The 27496-nt window shown below is 47.6% G+C and overlaps 1 protein-coding gene across 3 annotated transcripts in view; it reads left to right on the top strand.

Annotated features, from left to right (window-relative positions):
• KIFAP3 (kinesin associated protein 3) overlaps positions 1-27496 on the top strand; it is a 631738-nt gene that overhangs the window by 102433 nt on the left and 501809 nt on the right. For all 3 annotated transcript variants that reach the window (XM_063940294.1, XM_063940293.1, XM_063940295.1), the window contains exon 4: positions 2078-2136. In XM_063940294.1, coding sequence (XP_063796364.1) covers positions 2078-2136 — 59 coding nt within the window. The remainder of the gene's footprint in view (positions 1-2077; positions 2137-27496) is intronic.

Here is a 27496-nt window from a genome sequence, read left to right as displayed (position 1 = left end):
AGGGCCTGGTATACAGATCTTCAGGAGTTGCTCATAGAAGATCCCTGGCCGCTTTCTCTACGGGAGGACCTGTTACAACAAGGTCAGTGCATTTATCAGGACTTACCGCAGCTGCGTTTGACGGCATGGCGCTTAAACCCCAGATCCTAGCCAGAAAGGGTATTCCCAGTGAAGTCATTCCCACTCTGCTTCAGCCTAGAAAGGAAGTAACTGCAAAGCATTACCACCGTATTTGGAGAAAATATGTGTCTTGGTGTGAATCCAAGAAGGCTCCTACGGAGGAATTTCAGCTGGGGTGTTTGCTCCATTTTTTTGCAAGCAGGTGTGGATGCGGGCCTAAAGTTGGGCTCTATTAAAGTACAAATTTCGGCCTTATCTATTTTCTTTCAAAAAGAATTGGCCTCCCTTACAGATGTTCAGACCTTCGTGAAAGGCGTGCTACACATTCAACCTCCATTTGTGCCCCCAGTGGCACAGTGTGATCTTAATGCGGTATTGCCGTTTCTGCAATCTCATTGGTTTTAACCTTTATGTAAGGTTGAGTTAAAATTCCTCACTTGGAAAGTAGTCACGTTGTTGGCCTTGGCATCCCTAAGGCGGGTATCTGAGTTGGCGGCTTTGTCTCACAAAAGCCCCTATTTAATCTTCCATGCTGATAGAGCGGAGTTGAGAACTCGTCAGCAATTTCTGCCAAAAGTGGTTTCATCATTTCATGGAAACTAGCCAATTGTGGTACCAGTGGCTACTGACGCCTTGGAGGAGTCAAAGTCTCTCGATGTGGTCAGAGCTTTGAAGAACTATGTCGCCAGGACGGCGCAGCTTAGGAAAACAGAGGCTCTGTTTGTCCTGTGGGCTCCCAACAAGATTGGGGCTCCTGCTTCTAAGCAGAGTATTGCGCGCAGGATCTGTAATACGATTCAGCAGGCTCATTTTACGGCAGGTTTGCTGTTACCGAAATCGGTGAAAGCCCATTCAGCCAGAAAGGTGGGCTCATCCTGGGCGGCTGCCAGAGGGGTCTCGGCATTACAGCTTTGCCGAGCTGCTACTTGGTCGGGATCAAACACCTTTGCGAAGTTTTACAAGTTTGATACCCTGGCTGAGGAGGACCTCTTGTTTGGTCAATCGGTGCTGCAGAGTCATCCGCACTCTCTCGCCCGTTCTAGAGCTTTGGTATAAACCCCATGGTTCTTGAAGCATCCCCAGCATCCTCTAGGACGTATGAGAAAATAGGATTTTAATACCTACCGGTAAATCCTTTTCTCTTAGTCCGTAGAGAATGTTGGGCGCCCGACCCAGTGCGGACACTATCTGCAGTACTTGTTTTCATAGTTATTGCTTGTGTTACACAAAGGTTATGTTTGTGTTATGGTCAGCCTGTTGCTGATTTTGTTTATGCCGTTGACTGGAATTCTGTTTAATGCCATGTTGTACGGCGTGTTTATGGTGTGAGCTGGTATGTATCTCACCCTTAGTTAACAATAAGTCCTTTTCCTCGAAATGTCCTTCTCCCTGGTCACAGTTCCTATAACTGGAGTCTGGAGGAGGGGCATAGAGGGAGGAGCCAGTTCACACCCAATCAAAGTCTTATAGTGTGCCCATGTCTCCTGTGGATCCCGTCTATATCCCATGGTTCTTGAAGCATCCCCAGCATCCTCTATGGACCAGGAGAAAAGGATTTACCGGTAGGTATTAAAGTCCTATTTATTCTACCAATCTGCAACTAATCATTGTTAATATTTTAATTAACGGATCAAATTTTTTCCTTCTAATTGAAATATGCCCTCCTCACTAATTAGGTGCAGGGTACTAGATTGAATACTAAAGCTATATCACTTAGTAGTAGAAGGAGCTTCATCAATCTACTACTGTGGAAAAGGAAGTTGTAGTTATACTGTACCTCCATCAAAAGTCAGAAAACCCTTTTGAACGTTTAAGCTACAGTATACGTACTGTAGTTCAAGTTTTTATGTTCTGTATAAATGTTTTGGTTGTTATATGTTTGACTTTGTAGTACTAAAATATATTGCTCTTCCAGTTTAAAGTATAGTATTGTTTATAATCATTTGTTTTATGACAGAAAATAAAGAAAAGAAGAACAATAAACCAAAGGATCCACCGCCCTTTGAGGGAATGGAGGTAAGACATTACGGGTATTCATAAAATAAGCTGCATTCATATTATACTTATTTCTTATCTATGTTGTGCTGATATTCCACATTAACAATGACCTACAAAAATTAAATGAATAGCAAGATGATGTTGACAGATAAAAAGTATCTTTTCTTGTTAAATGCTTTTTCAAAGCATGGTGGCTTGTTAGGTTCACTCAAGACCACAATTCACTGATACCATTTAATTTCTGCAGCGGGATACACTGTGTTCCACAGGGAATAGATCGGGTTGTAGAGTAGGATCTTGGATCCAGAGGTACCATCAGGCAAAGCTTTGACTGTCTCGGGATGCATTGGGGCCTCCTCTATAACCCCCGCCTCCAGGCACTGAGAGCTCAGCTTTGAGTGGTGACTGCAGGCAGCAGGTCACCTAACAGGCGGGCTGCACTGGGCAGCCTGAAAAAGCTATAGAAGACTTCAAGGGACGCAGCACTGTTATGTCAGGGTGACATACAGTGCTGCATCTGTGTCACCTCCCAAGCGGCGTTGCATGCTCCCACGGCTCAGATCCTGGGTACGCTCCGGCTTAGGCACGCGGTCGCAGATGCTGTCTTGGTTCGCATGGCTGCTACGAAGGGAAGGAGGTAAGATGATTCCCCCAGGCGGGACCCGCCACTAAATCGCATTCCTGTCACAGTCTAGGGAGACGGACTACGACGCTGGCGTGGACACTGTTACCGAGCAGGGACCCCACTATATCTGCTAGGGCATAGGAGTACAGGTCGGGTGTACTAACGTCCCTATTGGTAAGGCTCCGTAGTACCAACGGTGAGGACCAGCATAGGGAAGCCGGTGCTTGACCTGTAGCCCCTCCCATGATCCAGGGCGCCATTTCCTCGTAGATTTCCCGTCCTAGAGCTGCCTCTCACTCTCCCTTGGTTCCTGACAGAGATGCTGGGCGCCATCTTCTGAGCATAGCTGCTACTGGTCTCTGGGATTGCAGGGCAAGGTCTACCCTGTAAAAGGTATCCGTTCAGATGGTCGACAGTGTTAAGGTTGACAGTCATTAGGTTGACATGGACAAATGGCCAACACATGAAAATGGTTGACACATGAAAAGGTCAACATGGCTTTTAAAAATAAAAAATAGATTTCTGCTGCGGGTTACACTGGCCTCCACAAGGATAGACATAGGGGTGTAGAGTAGGATCTTGATCCGAGGCACCAACAGGCTCAAAAGCTTTGACTGTTCCCAGAATGCATAGCGCCGCCTCCTCTATAACCCCGCCTCCCTGCACAGGAGCTCAATTTTGTAGTTGGTGCCGCAGATAGCAGGCACATAACAGGGGCTTTTTGAGAAGAAAAGTGAAGACTTCAAGGGCTGTAGCAGTGTGTACATGTCTAGTGACATTCACTGCTGCAGCTCCATCTCTCCCCAGCGGCGCTGTACATTCCCGAGCCTTGGTTGCCGGGTAACTACAGCAGGAGGCTCCCGTTTTCTTCTGAGTCAGGCACACACAACGGGGGCTCTCCGGGATCGCGTGGCCGCACTTCGGGAGGTGGTGAGTGGGTCCCGCTCGCGGGACCCGTGCTTTATCGCGATCCGGCGCGGTCGTTGGGAGGCGGGCCGCGTGCGCTGGCGGTGAACACTGTGGCAGTACAGGCGATCCCACTACATCACCAGGGCATGGGTGCAGGTCAGGTCTTCTCTTAAAATCTTTTTTGTGTGTAGCCCGCAGTACCTGGTGGTTTTGCCAGCAGAGGGGATAAGGCTTAGACCTGGAGCCCCTCCCCCAGCCCCAGGGCACCATTTCTAGCAAATGTTCCCGCCCTGGAGCTGCATATCTGCATTTTCCTCACTCCCTGTCAGTGTTTGGGCGCCATTTCAATCAGCTACACTGTTCCTGGGACTGCTTCGGCAAATCCTCCTTTGTAAAGCCACCTGGTTGACAGCGCTGTGACTTTACATGACACTTAAGTATTCTACATGTCAATTAGACAGTGTTAGTTAAGAAAGAGTGCATTTAGTCAGGGTTCTCTGGTACAAGTACCCTGTGATATACATCCAGTTCTTACTGTGCAGTGTTATATCTATTGACTACATAGCTATATACTGTATATAAGCTGGTTCAGTGCAGTATTATTGTTAGTAATAACCTCTGCATTGTATAACTGTGACTATATGTGTGTGCATTAGCTTGCTGAGTGGTTTCCATTTCGTGTCTCTCACTCAACTTGCTATCCCTATATTCTATAATGTGAGAGGGCTTGGTGCGTCAGGTTTTATAATAATATAGGATATTCACAAGATATACTTTAATACGTATTTTTCTCTGTGATTTTAGTCACCATATCTCTCCTGTGTCCCTGCTTGTGCTGACTACACTGTGCAGGGGTTTGGGCAAGAAGTATTGTGCTGCTGACAATTGTACTGTGTTAACTGATACTGCAAGTTATATCATGTCTGCTTCTGAAGGTAACGGTTCTGGGGATGAACACACTGCCGGTGTTGCTGAAGCCACAGATCCCTATGAGGAGACCATAGCAGCTGTGGGCTCTGGTTCTGGGGGCTCCTTGCCCCCCAATGGAACTGTGGCAACGGGGGTGCATACCCGACCCACCTTGGGCTACTTTCTCCATGCTTCTACATACGCTAGTTACTAACCTGACACCCCCTACGGGACCTCCTATGCCGGTGCAACCGTATGTGGTCCCTGCAGCTAACCCGCCGTGGGCGGATAATTTGTCTGCTCAATTGAAGAAGTTGAACCAGTCCTCTCACCCACGCCAGGGGTCCTCTAAGCGAGCTCTTATCTCCTCACAATCCACTGCTGTCACTGACACCTCGTCTGATGAAGATAGCGCTTACACTTACCCCACAGATTCTGACACAGATACTGCTGAGGGGGAGGGTAGTTCACATGTGGATGCTCCTGATCTTTTGGAGGCTATTAAGTTGATTTTACAGACTACGGATGATCCCAAGCCATCCGCTCCTCCTAAGAAACCAGATAGGTTCAAGCGTCAGAAGGTGGTTAAACAAGTTTTACCTCACTCTGACCACCTAGTGGATATACGTCAGGAACCCTGGTGAAACCCGGGAAAGAAGTTTGTGCCTCAAAAGAAGATGCTGGCTCGCTATCCCCGCGCGCCAGAGCTGTCTAAAAATTGGGAAACGCCTCCTCCAGTAGACTCACATGTGGCTAGGATGGTGGTTTCCTCAGCTCTACCTGTCACTGCCGTCACGTCTCTGAAAGAGCCTACAGATAAACGTGTGGAGAGTTGTCTAAAAGCGATTTACACCCTCACCGGTGCTGCACCAAGGCCCACTATTGCAGCAACATGGGCTGCAGAGGCTATTGAAGCATGGGCCCTAGAGTTAGAAGCTGAAATCTCTTCTGACCATGCTAGACAATGATTGTCATATATTGTCACAGCTTCTTACTATATTAAATAGGCTGCTTCTGATGAAGGTATCCTAGCATCCAAGGCCTCTACTACATCAGTCCTGGCTCGCCGGATATTGTGGCTGAGATCCTGGTCTGTGGATCTGGATTCTAGAAAAACCCTGGAGGTACTCCCTTTCAAGGGAGATATTCTGTTTGGGGAGGACTTAAATAAGATAGTGGCTGACTTGGCTACTGCCAAAACTGCCTGTCTACCAAGTACCGCTCCTTCTGTGTCGAAGGCTAAAGGTACGTCCTTTCGCCCCTTTCGTCCTTCAGGTAAAGCAAAAGATCAGGCGTACAACAAGCAGGCCTGCACTTCCAAACCTTGTAAGTTGAAGCCCAAAAGAGCCTGGGCGGCCCGTCAGCCAGCTTCCAAGACCGATAAGCCTGCCGCATGACGGGGCGGGCCTCCCCCTGGGGGATCCCAGGGTGGGGGGCCGGCTTCTAGGGTATACCCAGGAATTGTTGAAGACCAATTCAGATGCCTGGATACGGGTAGTCGTCACTCGAGGTTACGCCATAGCCTTCAAAAACCGACCCCCTCATCGATTTTGCCGGACAGACGTCCCGTTGGACCACACAAAGGCAAACACTCTACATTCGGTGGTACAGACCCTCCTGGATACAGAAGTTGTAGTACAGGTGCCTCTTGCTCAGAGGGGCCCGAACAAATTTGCCCGATTGGACGAGGAATCGGAGGATGATAGTGAAGAAAGGACGGTGCCGGAGGAGACTGCTCCCTCTAGCATCCAGAGGTGCGGTCCCTCTGGCGCGGTTGGGATAAAAGATAGAGAGGTACCTAGTCAGATGGTGGTGGTAGGGGATTCTATCATCAGGAAGGCAGATAGGGCAATCTGCTACCGGGACCGTGATCGCCGTACAGTCTGTTGTCTCCCGGGTGCTCGGGTACGGCACATCGCGGACTGGGTAGATAGATTGTTGGGAGGGGCTGGCAAAGACCCGGCGGTCTTGGTGCACGTTGGCACCAATGACAAAGTTAGCGGAAGGTGGGATGTCCTTAAGAAAGACTATAGGGACTTAGGAAAGAAACTGAAGGCAAGGACATCTAAGGTAATATTCTCGGAATTATTACCCGTGCCACGCGCTAGTCCAGGGAGGCAGAGGGAGATTAGGGAGGTAAACGTGTGGCTTAGGGATTGGTGCAGGAAAGAGGGGTTTGTGTTCCTGGAACACTGGGCGGACTTCTCAGTCAGGCGCCATCTCTTTTGTCGTGACGGATTGCACCTGACTGAAGAGGGGGCAGCGGTGCTGGGGGGAAGGATGGTTAGAAGGTTGGAGGAGATTTTAAACTAGGAGCCTGGGGGGAGGGTATAGCTAGAAACTACGGGTCATGCAGTGAGAATAGTGGGGATGGCGGTAGTAAATGAAATGGGGGAGAAGTTGGGGGGAGGGTAAGAGCAGGCGGTAAGGTTACTAACATGGGCACTAAAAGAGATTTTACCAAAGCACTAACCAATGACGATTACAGGTCATCCTTGCCACATAACGTGAAAGATGTCCCTAACGCAAGGGAAAATACTTATCTTAGTTGTAAGTATGTAAACGCCAGAAGCATTACTGGTAAAAAGGGTGAACTAGAAATACTTGCAGCAAGCAAACAGTATGATATTATAGGCATTACTGAAACTTGGTGGGATGAATCTTATGATTGGACAGTCAATCTAGAGGGCTATACACTGTTTAGGAGAGACAGACTAAATAAAAAGGGTGGAGGGGTGTGTCTGTACGTAAAGCCGTTTTTAAAACCTAATATATGGGAAGATATTCAGGAGGGGACTGTAGACACTGTTGAGACATTATGGGTAGAAATTGCATGCGGGGAAAAAGGAATAAAAAAGTTAGTATTGGGTGTATGCTATAGGCCGCCTGGTATCAACGCATCTGATGATGAATTGTTACTAAAGCAAATTGAAAGAGCAGCAGGAGTAGGAGACATAGTAGTGATGGGAGATTTTAACTATCCAGAGATAAACTGGAAAAACGATTCATGTGATACTGCTAGGGGCAATATGTTTTTAAACACACTAAATGATAACTACTTAGTCCAACTAATTGAGGAACCAACTAGGTACAATGCAATCTTAGACCTGGTATTAACAAACAATCAGGATTTGGTATCGGGTATTATAGTAGGGGAACCCATAGGAAACAGCGACCACACTATGGTCACATTCAATATCAGTTTCTACAAACAGCCCTATACTGGCTCAACTAGGACTTTAAACTTTAGCAAAGCAAATTTTGAAAAGATGAGGGTATTTTTCAGGGATATTGAATGGGAAGGTTTGTTTTTAGGAAAAAATACTACGGAGAAATGGGAGGTACTAAAATTCCTGCTAGCTAAAAATACACTCAAATATATTCCTATGAGTAGCAAAAAAGGGAATAAAAATCATAAACCGATGTGGCTTAACAAAAAGATTAAGGAACTTATGGGCAAGAAAAGGCGAGCATTTAAAAAATACAAATCTGACGGGGAAGCAGAGTCATTTCAGCACTATAAGGAATGTAACAAAAATTGCAAAAAGGAAATAAGAGCGGCTAAAGTAGAAACTGAAAAACTAGTAGCAAAGGAAAGCAAAGCGAATCCCAAAAAAATTATTTAAATACATTAATAGCAAGAGATTAAAAAAGGAGAGTATTGGCCCTTTAAAAGACAAGTTGGGAGTCTTAAGCAAAAATGATAATGACATAGCGGACACACTAAATGAGTATTTTTCAACAGTATTCACTAGAGAGGACCCAATTCAGGGACTGACACACAATCTCAATAATGAGAATATCACACTGATAGGTACTTATTTAAGCGAGGAAGTAGTCTGTGACCGATTTAAAACATTTAAAGATTAATAAATCACCAGGGCCCGATGGTATTCATCCAAGGGTTCTAATGGAGCTTCACTCTGAACTGGCAAAACCGCTATCTTTGATCTTTGAGGATTCAGTTATATCAGGTATGGTTCCCAAAGACTGGCGTATAGCGGAAGTAGTGCCTATATTCAAAAAGGGAAGTAAAGCTGAACCAGGTAATTATAGACCAGTTAGTCTTACATCGATAGTGGGGAAAGTATTGGAAGGTATTCTAAGAGATAGTATTCAGAAGTTCCTTGAAACCAATAAGGTCATTAAAAGGAATCAACATGGGTTTATGAAGGACAGATCCTGTCAAACCAACTTACTTGGCTTTTATGAAACAGTAAGCGCAAACCTAGATCAGGGTAAAGACGTGGATGTAATCTTTTTAGACTTTGCCAAAGCGTTCGATACTGTACCACACATGAGACTTATCTACAAGCTACAAGAATCAGGGCTAGGAAGCACAATATGCACTTGGGTCAAAAACTGGTTAGATAATAGGAAGCAGCGCGTTGTGGTTAATGGATCTTTTTCAACTTGGACTGAAGTGCTAAGTGGTGTGCCGCAAGGCTCAGTATTAGGACCGCTATTGTTCAATATTTTTATTAACGACCTAACAGAAGGTCTAGAGAGCATGGTGTCAATTTTTGCAGATGATACCAAATTGTGTAAGGCTATAAATACAGAGGAGGATGCCGAGTCTCTTCAGAACGACTTAGTTAAATTAGAAGCATGGGCAGCCAAATGGAGAATGCGCTTCAACACAGACAAGTGTAAGGTAATGCACTGTGGTAACAAGAACAAAAATTACACCTACCTACTAAATGGGGTAAAATTAGGGGATTCTGTACTGGAAAAGGACTTAGGTGTCCTCATAGATAGCAAGCTAAGCAGTAGTACCCAAAGTAGGACTGCAGCAAAGAAGGCTAATAAGATATTAGCATGCATAAAACGGGGTATTGATGCTAGGGACGAGAGTATTATACTCCCGTTATATAAATCACTAGTGAGGCCACACCTTGAATACTGTGTACAATTCTGGGCACCGTACTACAAAAAGGATATCCTGGAGCTTGAAAAGGTACAGAGGAGGGCGACCAAACTAATTAAGGGCATGGAGACGATGGAATACAAGGAAAGGCTTGAAAGACTAGGCATGTTTACATTGGAAAAGCGGAGACTAAGAGGGGATATGATCAACATCTACAAATATATAAGGGGACAATACACAGAGCTTGCGCGGGACCTGTTTTTGGTTAGATCAACACAGAGGACTCGTGGACACTCGCTCAGGTTAGAGGAGAGGAGATTCCGCACAATACGGCGTAAAGGCTTTTTCACGGTAAGGACAATACGTGTTTGGAATTCCCTACCCGAGGGAATTGTAATGGCGGAATCTGTCAACACCTTTAAGAATGGGTTAGATAAATTCCTATTGGATAAGGATATCCAGGGGTATGGTGCATAGTCATGCATTATAATTACTATAAATAGGGATAAAATGCAATGGCTGACAGCAGCATCAGTCAGAAATTTTAGTCAAATCATCATGCATAGGACACCACAAATAGGTTGAACTCGATGGACAATTGTCTTTTTTCAACCTCAGATACTATGTTACTATGTTACTATGTTACTATTCTCCGCTGTTTCTGGTCCCGAAACCGAATGGGTCCTTCCAGCCCATTCTCAACCTCAAGGCATTGAACAGGTTTGTGAAAGTTTCCAAGTTCCGTACGGAAACCCTTCACTCTATAGTTCTGGCCTTGGAACCTGGGGACTACATGGTCTCCCTGGACATACAGGATGCTTACCTGCATATTCCTATAGCAGTGTCACATCAGCAATACCTGAGGTTTGCGATTGACAACCTCCATTACCAGTTTCGTGCGTTACCTTTTGGTTTAACTACGGCTCCGCGAGTCTTCACCAAAGTTATGGCGGTGTTGACAGTGGTACTCCGCCGTGAAGGGGTCAGGATACTGCCGTATCTGGATGACTTGTTAATCCTGGCAAATTCTCCAGAACTTCTCCTACGTAATCTGGATATGAGTGTCCTGTTTCTACAAGCCCACGGGTGGCTCATCAACTGGAAGAAATCCTCCCTGGTCCCTGCTCAGAGCATGGTGTATCTGGGAGCGCTATTGGACACTCACAACCAGCGGTTGTTCTTGTCTCAGGAGAAAGTCCTGAAGCTTCAGGACACTTGGTTCCTTTCTCGTCCGCAAGTGTCGATACATTCGGCGATGTAGGTGCTGGGCCTCATTGTGTCAGCATTCGACATGGTGGAGTATGCTTAATTGCATTCTCGCCCCCTCCAGAGGCTGATTCTAGCCAAGTGGGACGGCCTGCCTCACCGGATCAGGTCTCACGTGATCTCATTGACTCGGAGGTCCGTCTGTCGCTGCACTGGTGGCTCCAGGACCGACGATTGTGCAGGGGCCGTCCCTTCTGGGTCCTGTTGACAACAGATGCCAGTCTAAGAGGTTAGGGCACGGTGCAGGAGCAACACTCCCTTCAGGGTCAGTGGACCAAGGAGTAATCTCTCCTCTCGATCAACATTCTGGAATTGTGGGCGGTCTTCAATGCGTTGAACCTGGCCCAGCATTTAATTCAGAACCGTCCTGTTCAAGTACAGTCGGACAACGCCACCACAGTGGCTTACATAAATCATCAAGGCTGCACTCAAAGCCGTTTGGCAATGAATGAAGTCTCACGGATTCTACAATGGGTGGAACACCATCTACCGGCCATATCGGCAATATTCATTTCGGGGGTCCTAAATTGGGAAGCAGACTTTCTCAGTCGTCAGGACGTACACGCCGGAGAGTGGGGCCTCCATCCAGAAGTGTTTCAACTCCTAGTGGAAAAGTGGGGCCTTCTAGATGTAGATCTGATGGCGTCTCGACACAATCACAAGGTTCCGGTCTTCGGAGCAAGGACAAGGGATCCTCAAGCAGCATTCGTGGATGTGCTGGCGGTGCCGTGGAGGTTTCGGCTGCCGTACGTGTTCCCTCCGGTGTCACTCCTGCCCAGGGTAATTCGGAAGTTCAAGCAAGAAAGAGGAATTCTGCTTCTCATAGCTCCAGCGTGGCCCAGACGGCACTGGTTCTCAAACCTGCAGGGCCTATCGTCAGAGCGTCCAATTCTACTTCCACAACGGCCAGACCTCCTCGTTCAGGGCCCCTGTGCCTACCAGGACCTAGCACGGCTGTCTTTGACGGCGTGGCTCTTGAAGCTTCCGTCTTGAGGGCTAAAAGGTGTTCTGAGGCGGTCATTCAAACTATGTTGCGGGCCCGGAAACCGGCTTCTGCTCAGATTTATTATAGGGTCTGGCATTCTTACTTTGTTTGGTGCGCATCTAACAATTATGACGCTTCCAAGTTTAGTATAGCCAAGCTGTTGGCCTTTTTTCAGCAGGGCCTGGACGTAGGCCTGCGTCTGGCCTCCCTCTGGCCTCCCTCAAGGTTCAAATATCTGCCTTGTCGGTGTGGTTTCAAAGAAAGATTGCGACTTTACCTGATGAGCATACCTTTACTCAGGGTGTGTTGCGGATCCAACCTCCCTATGTCCCGCCTGTAGCTCTTTAGGACTTGTTGGTGGTTTTGGAGGCGTTACAAGAGTCTCCGTTTGAACCTCTTGGTTCAGCTGATCTTAAGTGGCTTTCCCTTAAGGTGGTGTTTCTGTTGGCTATTGCTTCAGCTAGAAGAGTGTCGGAATTGGGTGCTTTGTTTTGTAGTTCCTCATATCGGATATTTCACCATGACCGTGCGGTTCTTAGGACTTGTCCCGGATATTTACCTAAGGTGGTTTCTTCGTTCCACCTTAACCAGGAGATTATGGTTCCTGCACTTGTTTCTCCTGATCTGTCTCCCAAAGAGCGGTCTTTGGGTGTGGTACGGACTCTCCGTATCTATGTGAAGAGAACTGCTTCTATTAGGAAATCCAATTCTCTCTTTGTGCTGTTTGGATTTCACAAACGGGCCTGGCCTGCTCACAAGCAAACTTTGGCTAGATGGATTAGAATGGTGATTGCACATGCTTATGTGATGGCTGGTTTATCAGCTCCTGCTCACATTATGGCCCATTCTACTCTGTCTGTTGGACCTTCTTGGGCGGCCCGCCGTGGTGCGACCCTTGAACAATTGTGCAAGGCGGCTACGTGGTCCTTTGTGAACACATTCATAGGGTTCTATGCCTTCGATACTGCTGCTTCCCCGGATGCTTCCTTTGGACGCCGGGTTCTTGTGCCCGCTACAGTGCTTCCCCTCCCATAAGGAACTGCTTTAGGACATCCCCTATGTCTATCCTTGTGGAGCCCAGTGTACCCCGCAGCAGAAAATGAGTTTTATGGTAAGAACTTACTTTTGTTAAAACTCTTTCTGCGAGGTACACTGGGCTCCACAAGGCGCCCACCCTGACACACTTAGCTTCTTTGAGTTGGTATGGCATTAGCCGCTGACACTTCTCCTGTCATTAGAGTGTGGTGTATGTGGCTACTAACCGTTGTCGTCTCTTTTCCTGCTACTGCATTGGGCTGGTTAACTAAAAACTGAGCTCCTGTGCAGGGAGGCGGGGTTATAGAGGAGGCGGCGCTATGCATTCTGGGAACAGTCAAAGCTTTTGAGCCTGTCGGTGCCTCGGATCAAGATCCTACTCTACACCCCATTGTTTATCCTTGTGGAGCCCAGTGTACCTTGCAGAAAGAGTTTTAACAAAGGTAAGTTCTTACCATAAAACTCGTTTTTTTAACTATTTCATACTTTACCGTCCACGTGGACTACGATTGGGAACGGTAACCTGTGCCGAGCGCATCGGTAGTGGAGCTAGGCACCTTGCCCGCAGCATGGCGAGTGAAGCGAGCCATACAAGGGGACGCAGTACACTAATTGGGGTTCCTGATCATGTTACAGAAAAAATGACACCAAAAACAGTGCAAAAATCCACGTCAACCTTTTCCTGTGTTGACCATTTGTTCATGTCGACCATGTCAATGTCAGTCATTAGTGGTCGAGCTTAACATTGTCGACCATTCATACCGGAACCCCTGTAAATCCGCCTGTCCACAGCGCTGAGACTTTACAGACATTTAAATATTCTACGTCTTATTACAGACAGCGTTAGTTAAGAAAGAGTGTACCTATTACAGAATATATTGTACGATATATCTCCTGACGAAAGGGGTTCAGCCACTGAAACGTAGAGAATAAATTTCTTTCATCTGCAAGACTTCCAGTGCCACCTGCTCCTGTGTTATATATATATATATATATATATATATATATATAGTAGAAGTTCAGCACTCTCATCTTAATTGGCAACAGCGGGGTGCACTACACAAATAATCCCCAAATCATGGGAGATCTCCGATAGATCTAGTCCAAACATAGGCACTCTCCAAAACTTCAATAAGCTTCAAGGTTTTTTTAATCCAATACTCACAAAGTAATCATGCAAGGCTTTCATATATGCATAGCAGAGAGATCAGCAACGTTTCGGTCCATAAGGACCTTTGTCAAGCTTTCATCATTACATGCCCATAAAGAGTACAAACCAGCAGAGCTATTTGCCCCAAAATATATATATATATATATACACACACACACTAATCCAGTGCAGTTTTATTGTGTTTAAATCTCTGTATTGCCTGTGACTCTGTGTGCCTGTACTTGCTGTATGGTTTCACTTTCATGTGTATCCCACCTATGGTAGCTATCACTATATTCTATACCCGAAGGGACTAGGTGCATCAGGGTCCTCTAATATAGGGGGTAATTCAGAGTTGATCGCAGCAGCATATTTGTGAGCAGTTGAGCAAAACCATGTGCAGTGCAGGTGGGGCAGATGTAACATGTGCAGAGAGTTAGATTTGGGTGGGTTATTTTGTTTCTGTGCTGGGTAAATAGTAAAACCGAGTAAAACCGAACCCGCTCATCTCTAGTAAATACTGGCTGCTTTATTTTTACATTGCAATTTCGATTTCAGTTTGAACACACCCCACCCAAATTTAATTCTCTCTGCACATGCGATATATGCCCCCCCCGCAGTGCACATGGTGTTGCCCAACTGCTAACAAATTTGCTGCTGCGATCAACTGAATTACGCAGTACTTATCGCTGTACGGATATTTTTCTTTGTTACAGTCACGTACACCGGGATTTAGTTCACAAGTTGTGTATTCTGACGCTGGTTGTGTACTTTGTCCGCAAGTTGTGTACTCTGTTTGGCTTCATCGTACTAATAGCTTCAGTGATCGCAAAAACGCGCTATGGTGCATATTTTACCCGAAAATTGATGGTGGGGACACAAAAAGAAAAAAAACGCAGGGTCCCTCAGGACGCTGTCCTGCGCTGTCAGTCAGTTCCGTCTCCAGGGCAGCAGAGGAGGAACTTGGAAGGGAAGGAGACCATGCACAGTGTGTTCTACCGCCCGCCTCCCCTCACCGTCTGCTCCGCGCACATATGACAGGGATTATCCTCCTGTCACAGCAGTCAGTGACAGCAGCGGTTTGTAGTGTAGTGGACGCTGGCTCCGCTCTGGCTGCCTGCTACGATCGGAAGTCTCAGCTCCGATCCCGCAGCAGAGACAGAGGGGGCAGAACTAGCCTCAATGAAGTGCCCACGGCCGGCGGCATTATGCAAGACAGCCAGGTACTACTACTACAGTGAGTCAGCCTGACTCATTATAGTGCGCAGGCAGGTGTCCGCATCGCTAAGGGAGGAGGTGAGGCTGTCCGACCGGAGAAATGTACCTTTCCCCTTCACTTCTGGCCGTGGAGGAAGGGATAGAGAGGAAGAGGATCTGAGTACTATGCTGACTAGAAACCACCGCGGTGGCTGCAGCCTGTGTATCGTGGTAGCTGCAGGCAGCCACGGAGGATGTAGCACGGTGGTGGGGAGGGGGTGGGGTTTGGGAGAGAGAGAGTACTAAGCCTGGCCCAGTCAGTCTGCTCTGCGGTGTCTGCCCCTAGTACATGCAGGTCATGCCGCGATTCGCTGGTAATTAGGGGGCGGAGCTTAATGCAATGAACTGCCCGCCCCCATCAGAGACCTGTGCCTGAGCTGCTGTAGTTGGTAGTGTATCTCATGCTGCCCCCCCCATCCCTCTCTCTCTCTCTCTCTCTCTATCTCTCTCTCTCTCACATAGACACTCCCTGTCTTTTTCCTCTATATCTAACTCTCTCACATGCACCTCTCCTTCCCTGACACTCTGTCTTGCTCCTCTCTCTCCCTGACAATCTCATGTGCCTCTCCCTCTCTCTTCCTGACACTCTCATGTGCCTATCCCTCTCTCCCTGACATTCCCTCATGCGCCTCTCCCTCTGCCTGACACACTCTGTCATACTCCTCTCTCTCCCTGACATACTCTCTCTCGTGCCTCTCCCTCTCTCCCTGACACTCTCATGTGCCTCTCCCTCTCTCCCTGACTCTCTCTCATGTGCCTCTCCCTCTGACACTCATGCCCCTCTCTCTCTTTCCCTGACAATCTCTCATGTGCCTCTCCCTCTCTCCCTGACAATCTCTCATGTACCTCTCCCTCTCTCCCTGACAATCTCTCATGTGCCTCTCCCTCTCTCCCTGACACTGTCTTGCTCCTCTCTCTCATGCGCCTCTCCCTCCCTCTCCCTAACACTCTATCATGTACCTCTCCCTCTCTCTCCCTGACACTCTGTCTTGCTCCTCTCCCTGACAATCTCTCATGTGCCTCTCCCTCTCTCCCTGTCTTCCTGACACTGTCCTGCTCCACTCTCTCTCATGTGCCTCTCCCTCTCTCCCTGACACACTCTCTCATGTGCCTCTGACTCTCATGTGCCGCTTCCTCTCTCTCCCTGACACACTGTCTTGCTCCTTTCCCTGACAGTCTCATGTGCCTCTCCCTCTCTCTCCATGACTCTCTCATGCGCCTCTCCCTGACACTCTCATGTGCCTTTCCCTCTCTCATGCAGCTCTCCCTCCCTCTCCCTGACACTCTGTCTTGCTCCTCTTCCGGACACTCTCATGTGCCTCTCCCTCTCTCCCTGACACTCTCTCATGTGCCTCTCCCTCTCTCTCTCTCTCTCATGCAGCTCTCCCTCCCTCTCCCTGACACTTTGTCTTGCCCCTCTCTCTCCCTGACGCACTCTCGTGTGCCTCTCCCTCTCTCTCCCTGACACACTCTCATGCGCCTCTCCCTCCCCTCTTCCTGACACTCTCTCATGCTCCTCTCCATCTCTTTCCCTGACACACTCTCTCATGCTCCTCTCCATCTCTCTCCCTGACACACTCTCTCATGCTCCTCTCTCTCCCTCTCTCTCTCTCTCCCTCCCTGACACTGTCTCTCTCTCCCTCTCCCTGACACTGTCTCTTTCTTACTCCCCTCTCTCTCCCTCCCTCCCTCTCTGACACACTCACTCGCTCCCCTCCCTATCTCCTGCTCCTCCCCCTCTCTCTTAAACACCCTCCAGTGATCACAAAATATGCGCATTGACCCAGTTTTTAAAAATGAGCGGGTCCTGCAGGACGCGCTGATGCCTGTGTGCACCGTGTCAGCCAATAAGAATTCACTGACATGCTCCACTTGTCTGCCCTGATACACTGACAGCAGCCAACCGCATCAGAGCGGCCTGACCCCACTGTCTCACAGTAACAACCCACGCAGCAGCAGCAGCAAGCGTACCTCCTGGGCAGCAGAATGTCTGTCTGCAGCCTTCACCCTCTCCCTGTGAAAGAGACCGGCCGAGCTGTCACGCGCAGAGCCGTCTCACGAGTCCCAAAAGGAGCATCTGCCGAGCACCGGACATCGCCTCCTAGATACCAGCCGTCACCCCTCCTACACACCCAGCGCTTCAGCATCCTCTCCTTGGCTGCAGCTACGCTGACCAGGATGCCATCATTGGAGAGTGCCCACACACAGCCACGGCTACTTCCTCAGCCTTACTTCCCGCACTCGGCACCTGGTAAGATGTGTATAGTACTATAGGGGTGCTGTCATATACGCCCACGGTCCCCGCTGCCAGCCACACACGTGTAGAGGTCGTGTCTCCGGTGCCCCAGCAGCCATCTACCCTTACCCTACCCCCGGTACTTCCTGCCTCTAACCCCATCCTTGCCCCCCTGCACTGCCCCACCTATCCACTTCCCCCCAGTATCTACCCATGCTGTCTCTCTAGCCCCAGCACTTCCTGCACCTGACCCCCTCCTTGCCCCCAGTACAGCCCCAGCTATCCCCTACCCACAGTATCTACCCATGCCCCCCCTTTCTATCCCCAGTATCTATCCATGCCCCCTCCCTACCAGTACTTATGCCCCTAACCCCCCCTTGCTCTCCAGTACAGCCCCAACTGCTATCTACCCAAGCCGCATCCCTACCCCCAGTACTGCCTGCCGCTAACCCTCATTGCCACCCTGTACCACCCAAGCTATCTACTCGTGCCCCCTCTATACCCCCAATACTACCAGCCCCTAACCCCCTCCATGCCCCCACTACTGCCCTAGCTGCTATCTAGCCATGCCTCTTTTCTACCACCAGTACTTCCTGCCCCGAAATCCCTCCTTGCCCCCCAGTACTGCCACAGTTGCTGTCTCCAATTAACCCCTAACTACTCCCAGCACTGCTTGCCACTAGCCACCCCAATACTGTTTCAATTACTGTCTGAACTTACCCTCTCCCTACCCCCAGCGCTGCCTGCCTTTACAGCCCACCTCTACTCCCAGCTCTGCCCCAACTTCTCCCTGCTTCTGCCCCAACTGCTACTTGCTATTTTACCCCTCTATCCTAAATGCCACCTGGCCCCCGCACAGTCCAAACTGCAGCCTTCCCTCACCCCTCATAAAGTGTGATGGAACCCAGAAACGGTGGAGTAGGACCCAAATATTTTATAGTGAGGGGTCCCTAGGACCCACAATTTTTTTTGCTCAGCGCGATCACTGAGCCTAATTGTTGCTTTATTACAATGTCTAACAATAAGGACAGTAAAACTCTGGAAGCTCCTGTAAGTTGTAAGGTATGCTCCAGAGGTTTACCTGAGGGGGAAGTATTGTGTGATGGTCTGTGTGCTAAATGTCATTTACCTCCCAGCCAGCCTGTAGCTCCTGTAAATACAATGGAGCCACTCTCGGCTATGTTCACCACCCTCCTGGGGACTCTGGTGGGCGTTAGAGGATGAGCTGCCCAAGGATATTTCTGACAAAGCCAGACAATACCTGTATCACATATGCACCGCCGCCTATTACATTCAGGAGGCGTCCTCTGAGGCGGGGGTACTGGCAGCCAAAGTGTTCTCCACGTCTGTCCTAGCTTGCTGCATACTGTGGTTAAGGTCGTGGAAAGTGGATTTGGACTCCAAGAAGACCTTGGAGGTACTCCCCTTTACTGGGGACATTTTATTTGGAGAGGACCTGAATAAAATAGTGTCTGAATCAGCAGCTACTAAGACTGCTCTTCTTCCTCCTACTAATCCTTCTGCTCAGAAGGCGAAGACTACCACTTTTTAGTTCCTTTTGACCTCAAGGGAAAGCCAAGGGTCAGTCTTACCCCAGACAATCTCCTGCTCCCAAGACCACCAAGCCCAAGACGAAACAGCCTGCTTCAAAACAAGACAAGCCTGCTGCATGATGGGGCGAGCCTCCCCCTGGGGGACCTTAGGGTGGGAGGCCGGCTTCTACAGTACACCCAGGTCTGGTTAAAGACCACTTAAGATGCTTGGGTACTGGAAGTTGTCTCTCACAGGTACGCTGTCTCGATCAAGAGACGTCCCCCTCATCAATTCTGCACTACGGTACTCACTTTGGATCCGTTGACGGCGCAGGCTCTACAAACGGTGGAAGGTTCTCTCCCGAGTACAGGAATGGTTGTGCCGGTACCTCAGTCCCAGCGTGGCAGAGGCTATTCGACCCTTTTTCTTGTTTAGAAACCCAATGGGTCTTTTCGGCCTATGCTCAACCTCAAGTCACTGAACAAATTTGTGAGGGTCGCCAAGTTTCGTATGGAAACATTGCACTCTATTGTGCTGGCGATGGATCCCGGAGATTACATGGTATCCCTGGAAATACAGGATACTTATCTGCATACTCCTATTGCCATATCACATCAGCAGTTCCTGTGGTTTGCTATTGGACGACAGTCACTACCAATTCCTGGCTCTGTCGTTCGGACTGGCCACGGCTCCTTGGATCTTCACCAAGGTTATGGCCGTAATGACAGCGCACCTCCGTCGCCAGGGAGTCAAAAGTCCTGCCGTACTTGGACGAACTGCTGATTTTGGCGAGTTCCCATGATGTTTTCCTCAGTCATATACAATTGAGTTGCTTACAAGCCCACGGATGGCTAATCAGTTGGAAGAAGTCCTCACTGGTCCCAGCTCAGACCATGGTGCACCTTGGGGCGCTCCTGGACACACACAGTCAGAGACTGTTCCTGTCTCCGGATAAGGTCCTGAAAATCCAGGACAGGATAAGACACTTCATCCGTAACACCAGAGTTTCGATTCACTCGGCGATATCAAGTACTTTGTCTGATGGTGTCGACATTCGACATATTGGAGTTCACTCAATTTCATTCCCGCCCTCTACAACGATTATTTCTTGCCAAGTTGAACAGCCTGTTTCATCGGATCAGATCCCAAATGATCTTGTTGACTCCGGAGGTTCGTTTGTCGCTGACCTGGTGGCTCCAGGTCCAGCAATTGAATAGGAGTCGACCCTTCTGGATCCTCGACTTGGTCCTTCTGATGATGGGTGCCAGTCTGAAGGGATTGGGAGCGGTGTTGGAGCAACACTCTTTTCTCTTATGTCCTTAAGGATACTGAGGTTCCATTTAGTACCATGGGGTATAGACGGGTCAACTAGAAGCCATGGGCACTTTAAGAATTTGATATTGTGGGCTGGCTCCTCCCTCTATGCCCCTCCTACCAGACTCAGTTTATAAAATGTGCCCTGAGTAGCCAGTCACGCTTATGGAAGCTCCTGAGGAGTTTTCTGCATTTATTTTATTTGTTTGTTATTTTCAGGCAGGGCTGGTTGGCACCAGCCTGCCTGCTTCGTGGGACTTAGGGGGTAAAACGACCCAACCTCTTGAAGGGTTAATGGTCCCGTTCCCCGCTGACAGGACACTGAGCTCCTGAGGGAACTATTCGCAAGCCCCACCACAGCGAGCGTACATTCCCGCCGCACGCCACCACCCCTAACAGAGCCAGAAGAAAGAAGAGTGGTGAGTACTAAACTGTCATCCCAAATATATAGGGTCACCATCCATTATGGCGGCATGAGGGTACGGAGACGCACGGCTTCTAACTGGGGTGGATTGCGTCTCCAGACACGGTACACAGCTGCGTCTCAATACACTGTTCACAGTACCCACACTGGCAAAAACTGCCTCAAAATGGTTTTCCCTCCATTTTAAGCACCAGATTACCTCAGCCAGTGTAAAAAAAGTAGGAAGACCGCGCACCATTGAAGGGGTGCGGCTTCACTATGAGAGGATCCAGCAGCTCACCAGCGTCATTTTCCCTCTACAGCGGACACAGGCGCTGACTGACAGTGACGCGCAGCTCCTCCAGTGTGACTCCAGATTACCTCAGCGGTACCAGGGGGTCATAGCAGGGGGGGGAGCGATTATTAGTGTACTAAGTCCCCTATCAGGGTACTTAGTCTGCCACCCGCCTAAACTCGGCATTAGCGATAAGGGCGCAGTAGGAGCTGGCTCCAAATTTCTCTGAGTCTCCCTGAAGGGCTCTTTATTGGTTATTTGTGCTTAACCTTTTCCTGTGTGTGTGTGTGTGTGTGTGTGTGTGTGTGTGTGTGTGTGTGTGCTGTCACATTTACATTATGTCAGGCAAATATTTCTAAAAAGCTACCCCGCAATAAAAAAGAGACGCAATACTTAAGACAGACTGTGGATGAGTTTATGAATAGAGACTCAGTCCCCAAACCAGCGTCTCAATCCCCTCCCATTTGTCCACAAAAACGATCTCTGGCCCATATCCTGCAGTCTGACTCTGACGGGTCAGACATTGAGGAGGGTGAGGTGGATTTGGAGGGGGGGATGCTACTCTGTCACAGGGAATAGAAGCTCTTATAGAGGCTATCAGAGATGTTCTGCAAATTCCTGATAAGGTGTCAGAGGAGTGTGAGGAATCTTATTTTCATGTAAAAAAGAAGTCCTCAGTCACTTTTCCTGCGTCAAAGGAATTGAATACCCTGTTTGAAGAACCATGGGTTAATCCTGATAAGAAATTTTAAATCCCTAAAAGGTTGATCTCATCTTTTCCTTTTCCTCTGGAGGATAGGAAAAAATGGGAAAATCCACTGATAGTGGACGCATCAGTCTGTAGGCTGTCACGTAAAATTGTATTGCATGTCCCTGGTGCAGCCTCCCTAAAAGATACGACTGATCGTAAAATTGAGAGTACACTCAAATCATTGTACATAGCTGCTGGGGTGGCCCAAAGACCCACTATTGCATGTGCGTGGATCACAAAAGCCATTGGTAAATGGTCAGGTAACCTAATTGAGGGGTTAGATTCCTTGTTTAGGGGGGATGTTGTTTTACTCCTGCAGCATATACAGAATTCGTGGAACTTTATGGTGGAAGCCATAAGAGATTGGTTTGCTTAATGCACGCACCACCGCTATGGCAGTATCAGCACGCAGGGTCTTGTGGCTACGCCAGTGGACAGCTGATGCGGACTCCAGGAAAGTCGTGGAAGGCCTACCATTCACAGGAGAGGCCTTGTTTGGAGACAACTAGACAAATGTATCTCCAAAGCTACTGCTGCTAAGTCTACGTAGCTTCCTTCCGCAGCTACCCCAGCCAGGGGTAAACGTATTCAACTTCAAATTTGCAGTCCTTTCGGACAGCCAAGTTTAATTGAAAAAAACAGAGGTGCTTCTACAGCCTCCAGAGGCTCAAGAGGTAAACCACGCAAACCAGCAACTTCCTCAAAGCCTTCAGCATGACGGTGGACCGCGAGGCCTTGGTGGTCTGTCAGGTGGGAGCCCGGCTAAAATTCTTCAGTCACATCTGGTCAAGTTCGTGCCGGGATCCCTGGGTAATAGATCTTATTTCCGAAGGCTACAGACTGGAGTTCCAGGTTTTTCAAATCAGGCTTACCAGCTTCACAAGAGGCAAGTATAACTTTACAGCAGGCCATCCAAAAACTGGTACAGACTCAAGTCATTGTTCCAGTTCCACCTCAACTACACAACAAGAGGTACTATTCCAACTTGTTTGTAGTACTGAATCCTGACGGTTCGGTGCGTCCGATTCTGAACCTCAAGTCCTTAAACCCGTTCTTAAGAGTGTTCAAGTTCAAGATGGAGTATCTGAGGGCAGTGATCTCCGGTCTGGAGGAAGGGGGATTCATTGTGTCTCTGGATATCAAGGATGCGTACCTTCACGTTCCTGACCGCCTCATCAGGCTTATCTACGGTTTGCACTGCAGGACTGTCGCTACCAGTTCTAGGCCCTGCCATTTGGTGTCTCCACGGCACTAAGGATGTTCACCAAAGTGATGTCAGAAATGATGTTTATACTCCGCAAGCAAGGAGCGAACATAATTCCGTACCTGGACGATCTTCTGATAAAGACGCCATCCAGGGAGAGGTTGCTGGACAGCATTGGCCTCTCAACCAAACTTCTCCAGGATCACGGGTGGATTCTGAACCTTCCAAAATCTCACCTAGAGCCAACACAGAGGCTCCAATTCCTGGGAATGATACTGGACACGGAGTCACAGAAAGTGTTCCTTCCGTTGGAAAAGGCCAGTCGATGGTTCGGGATGTCCTGAAGCCGACCCGGATATCTGTGCATCTATGCATTCGCCTTTTGGGGAAAATGGTAGCCTCTTACGAGGCGCTTCAGCACTAAAGGTTTCACGCAAGACCCTTCCAGCTCGATCTGTTGGACAAATGGTCCGGATCGCATTTTCACATGCACCAGAGGATTTGTCTGTCACCAAAAGCCAGGATCTCCCTTCTTTGGTGGCTACAGACCTCACACCTCGTTGAGGGTCGGCGGTTCGGAATTAAGGACTGGATCCTGTTAACCACGGACGCAAGCCTCCGAGGTTGGGGATTATCACTAGGGGGGTGCAGTTTTAAGGAAGATGGTCAGGTCAGGAAGTTGTCCTTCCAATCAACATTCTGGAACTCAGGGCCATATACAACGCTTTTCTGAAGGCCTCTTATCTTCTTCAGAGCCATTCAAGTCGAGTCGGACAATGTAACGGCAGTGACGTACATAAACCGACATGACGGAATGAAAAGCAGAGCAGCAATGTCAGAGATGTCAAGAATTCTCCTCTGGGCAGAAAAAATGCTGTGCGTCGTCAACGGTCTTCATTCCAGGAGTAGACAACTGGGAAGCAGACTTCCTTAGCAGACACGACCTGCACCTGGGGAAGTGGGGCCTTCACCCGGAAGTGTTCAGGTGTATGACATGTCAGTGGGGATATCCATAAATCGGCATGATGGCCTCTCATCTCGACAAGAAGCTCACGCGGTATTGTTCCAGGTCGAGAGACCCACAGGCAGTTGCGGTAGACGCTCTGACGCCTCCATTGGTCTATCAGATGGTGTACGTGTTTCCTCCATTTCCTCTGATCCTAAGAATTCTCAAAAGAATGAAAAAGGGAAAAGGTTCAAGCAATTCTCAATTCTCCGGACTGGCCAAGAAGGGCCTGGTACGCGGACATTCTGGAGATGCTCCTCGAAGATCCGTGGCCTCTACCTCTTCACGAGGATCTTCTGCAACAGGGCCGTTCGTCTTGGAGATGCGCCTCGAAGATCCGTTGCCTCTACCTCTTCACGAGGATCTTCTGCAACAGGGCCGTTCGTCTATCAGGACTTACTGGGGCTACGTTTGACCGCATGCAAGTTAAACGGCTGATTCTAGCCAGAAGAGGGATCCATAACAAAGTTGTCCTGACTATGGTGGTCATTCCGAGTTTTTCGCTCGCTAGATGCTTTTAGCAGCATTGAAAACGCTAGGCCGCCGCCCTCTGGGAGTGTAACTTAGCTACTAAAAATGTTCCTGCAGTTTCTGAGTAGCTCTAGACCTACTCCTAGATTGTGATCACCTCAGTCCGTTTAGTTCCTGGTTTGACGTCACAAACACGCCTTGCGTTCGGCCAGCCACTCCCCTGTTTCCCCAGCCACTCCTGCGTTTTATGCAAAAGGAAAAGAGAAAAGATTGGCTGCGCTTACAGTGTTGTTAGTATACCATAATTATTGAGAGCTGACAACCGAAATATATAAAATATATTTATTAGAATAATTACACACTAATATAAACTGGTACACAATATGTGGAAGAATTATAACATTTGTATATACTCTGAAAAAACCGTAAATATATTTGATAAACAGTGTCCACAAATTGGGATGGTTATAGCAATGTATGGAGTATTAAATCAGTGCAGATATAGATTTGTAACACTGTTTAAGAAATGTATCATTGCTATTGCATGCTTATTAAAATTGTATCGCTTAAGGAATTTATCTTAGTAACAAATCTTGCTACAGGTGCAGAGGCAACATGCACACTGTAGCTAATAGAACATAGAAGTCCCGGCAATGAATGGAATAATAGTTATTAGTAGTATATGATTACCTCTCCTGGGGCTATGCATTCAACTTAGAGGAGCAGTTAATTTAAGTGAACCCATAAGTGAATGCATATGTCAATTATTTCTATTTAATTTTTGATGTTCACATTTATTATTTTTTATTTATTTATTTATTTTTTAATTATTTTTTATTTATTTAATATTTTTTAATAGATACGCCCGTGATCTACTCCTAGTGTTAGTATATATGCCCTTATCCACTCTCTGTGTTATGTCAAAATCTTGTTTTTCTCCTGAAAAATGTAAACTTTTCCCCAGCTCGTTGAATTCATTAGTGGGGATATATATTAATTAATTAAATTTATTAATTCAGATAATTCTAAAGCTGTTTATAACCCCTCTATGGTCTATCATTATTATTTCCCAAGATCCTATCATAATAGATTATAAACCCTATACGATATAGTATTGGGTTAATAGTGCCAAATGTGTGCTTCTCTGTCACGCATATATTACAGCTGCTCGCAGTTTAGATATCTGTCTGATATATATACCCATTAATTTATATATGTTCCTCATGTCAATGTATTGCAGTTATTTTTAGTTTAGCTACTTTTTATTTTCATATTTTTTACCTTTATATAAAAGTGTTTTTATTATTTTTAATTATCTATACATGTTTAAGGATCTAAATTTGTGGAGAGCTGACTTTTTCTAACTGTGTATTTATTGTTTATTAGCCTCACCTGGCCTGATTTACACACATGCTATAAATATGGTCAAATGTCTTAGAGGAGGTATTCCTTTGATAAAGTCACGTGATTCGTGACGAAACGCGATAGGCTCCTCCCCTATACTCTGATTACCGATCACCGAATCTAACCTACTGGTATCGCTCATCTATGGGGACGCTCCCCGCCATTCAATAGAAGATTCCCTCCATAACACGAGGCTGCTCCGGCTAACGCTATTGCTCAGCGTTTTTTCCTACATCTCCAGTGGCTGCTACCACCTCGTTGGAACCTCTGCAATGAACGGCGGCTCCAGCCAGCGCCACTGCACGGCGCCTTCAGCCAACAGAGGATTACCCTTGCAATTGAGGGCGGCTACGGCCAGCGCTACGATACGGCGCTTACAGCCAGCAGAGGATTTTCCTTGTAACTAACGGCGGCTCCGGCCAGCGCTATTGCACGGCGCACATAATTAACAGCAGCACCTTCGACTGGAAATACCGGACATCACACGTCTTCATCCAAGTGGGCATCAAAGGATTTCCTCTAGCCCTCGGGAGACTATACGAATATCTTGGTAACTATCTAAAGACGCCGGTAACTACATAGTAGCAGCCTCTGTTAGAGCAATCCAGCTCACTTCCTCTCCTTGTTCAATTAGTTAGTGGGCTACAGTGGACTTCACCGAGGACGCTCGTTGTTCATAGCCCCAGGAGAGGTAATCATATACTACTAATAACTATTATTCCATTCATTGCCGGGACTTCTATGTTCTATTAGCTACAGTGTGCATGTTGCCTCTGCACCTGTAGCAAGATTTGTTACTAAGATAAATTCCTTAAGCGATACAATTTTAATAAGCATGCAATAGCAATGATACATTTCTTAAACAGTGTTACAAATCTATATCTGCACTGATTTAATACTCCATACATTGCTATAACCATCCCAATTTGTGGACACTGTTTATCAAATATATTTACGGTTTTTTCAGAGTATATACAAATGTTATAATTCTTCCACTTATTGTGTACCAGTTTTTATTGGTGTGTAATTATTCTAATATATTTTATATATTTCGGTTGTCAGCTCTCCATAATTATGGTATACAGGTACTAACAACACTGTAAGCGCAGCCAATCTTTTCTCTTTTCCTTTTGCATAAAATACCAAAGGCACATACGCAGTGCTTTTTTGGCAGCGCTTCATTGTTGTCTGAACCAGTTATCAATAGCTTTAGGCGCTTGAAGCAGATTTGTCTTTGTTTCTGTTTTCTTCACTCCTGCGTTTTAGCCTGACACGCCTGCGTTTTTAGCACACTCCCGGAAAATGCTCAGTTACCTCCCAGAAACGCCCCTTTCTTGTGAATCACTCACCGATCCGCAGTGCGACTGAAAAGTGCCGCACAAACACCAGCAAATCTACCAAGTTTTGTGTTAAATAACTTAGCGCATGCGCGCTGCTTACCATGCGTTTTTTCCACCTAATCGCTGCGTTGCGGAAAACAGCAATGAGCGAACAACTCGGAATAACCACCTATGATCCAAGCCAGGAAGGGGGTAACGTCTAAACATTACCTCCGTTTTTGGAAAAAATACGTCTCCTGGTGTGAGAGCAGGACTTCACCTGGAGATGTGGAATTTCACCTGGGACGTTTCCTGCTTTTTCTGCAGGCAGCTGTGGATGTGGGCCTATGTCTGGGCTCCATAAAAGTCCAGATTTCGGCCTTGTCCATTTTCTTTTAGAAACAATTGGCTTCTCTCCCTGAAGTCCAGATGTTTTTGA

This window comes from Pseudophryne corroboree, chromosome 9, assembly GCF_028390025.1.
Source record: "Pseudophryne corroboree isolate aPseCor3 chromosome 9, aPseCor3.hap2, whole genome shotgun sequence".
In the NCBI taxonomy this organism is placed as follows: Eukaryota; Metazoa; Chordata; class Amphibia; order Anura; family Myobatrachidae; genus Pseudophryne; species Pseudophryne corroboree.
This window is presented reverse-complemented; position numbering and strand designations above follow the sequence as displayed.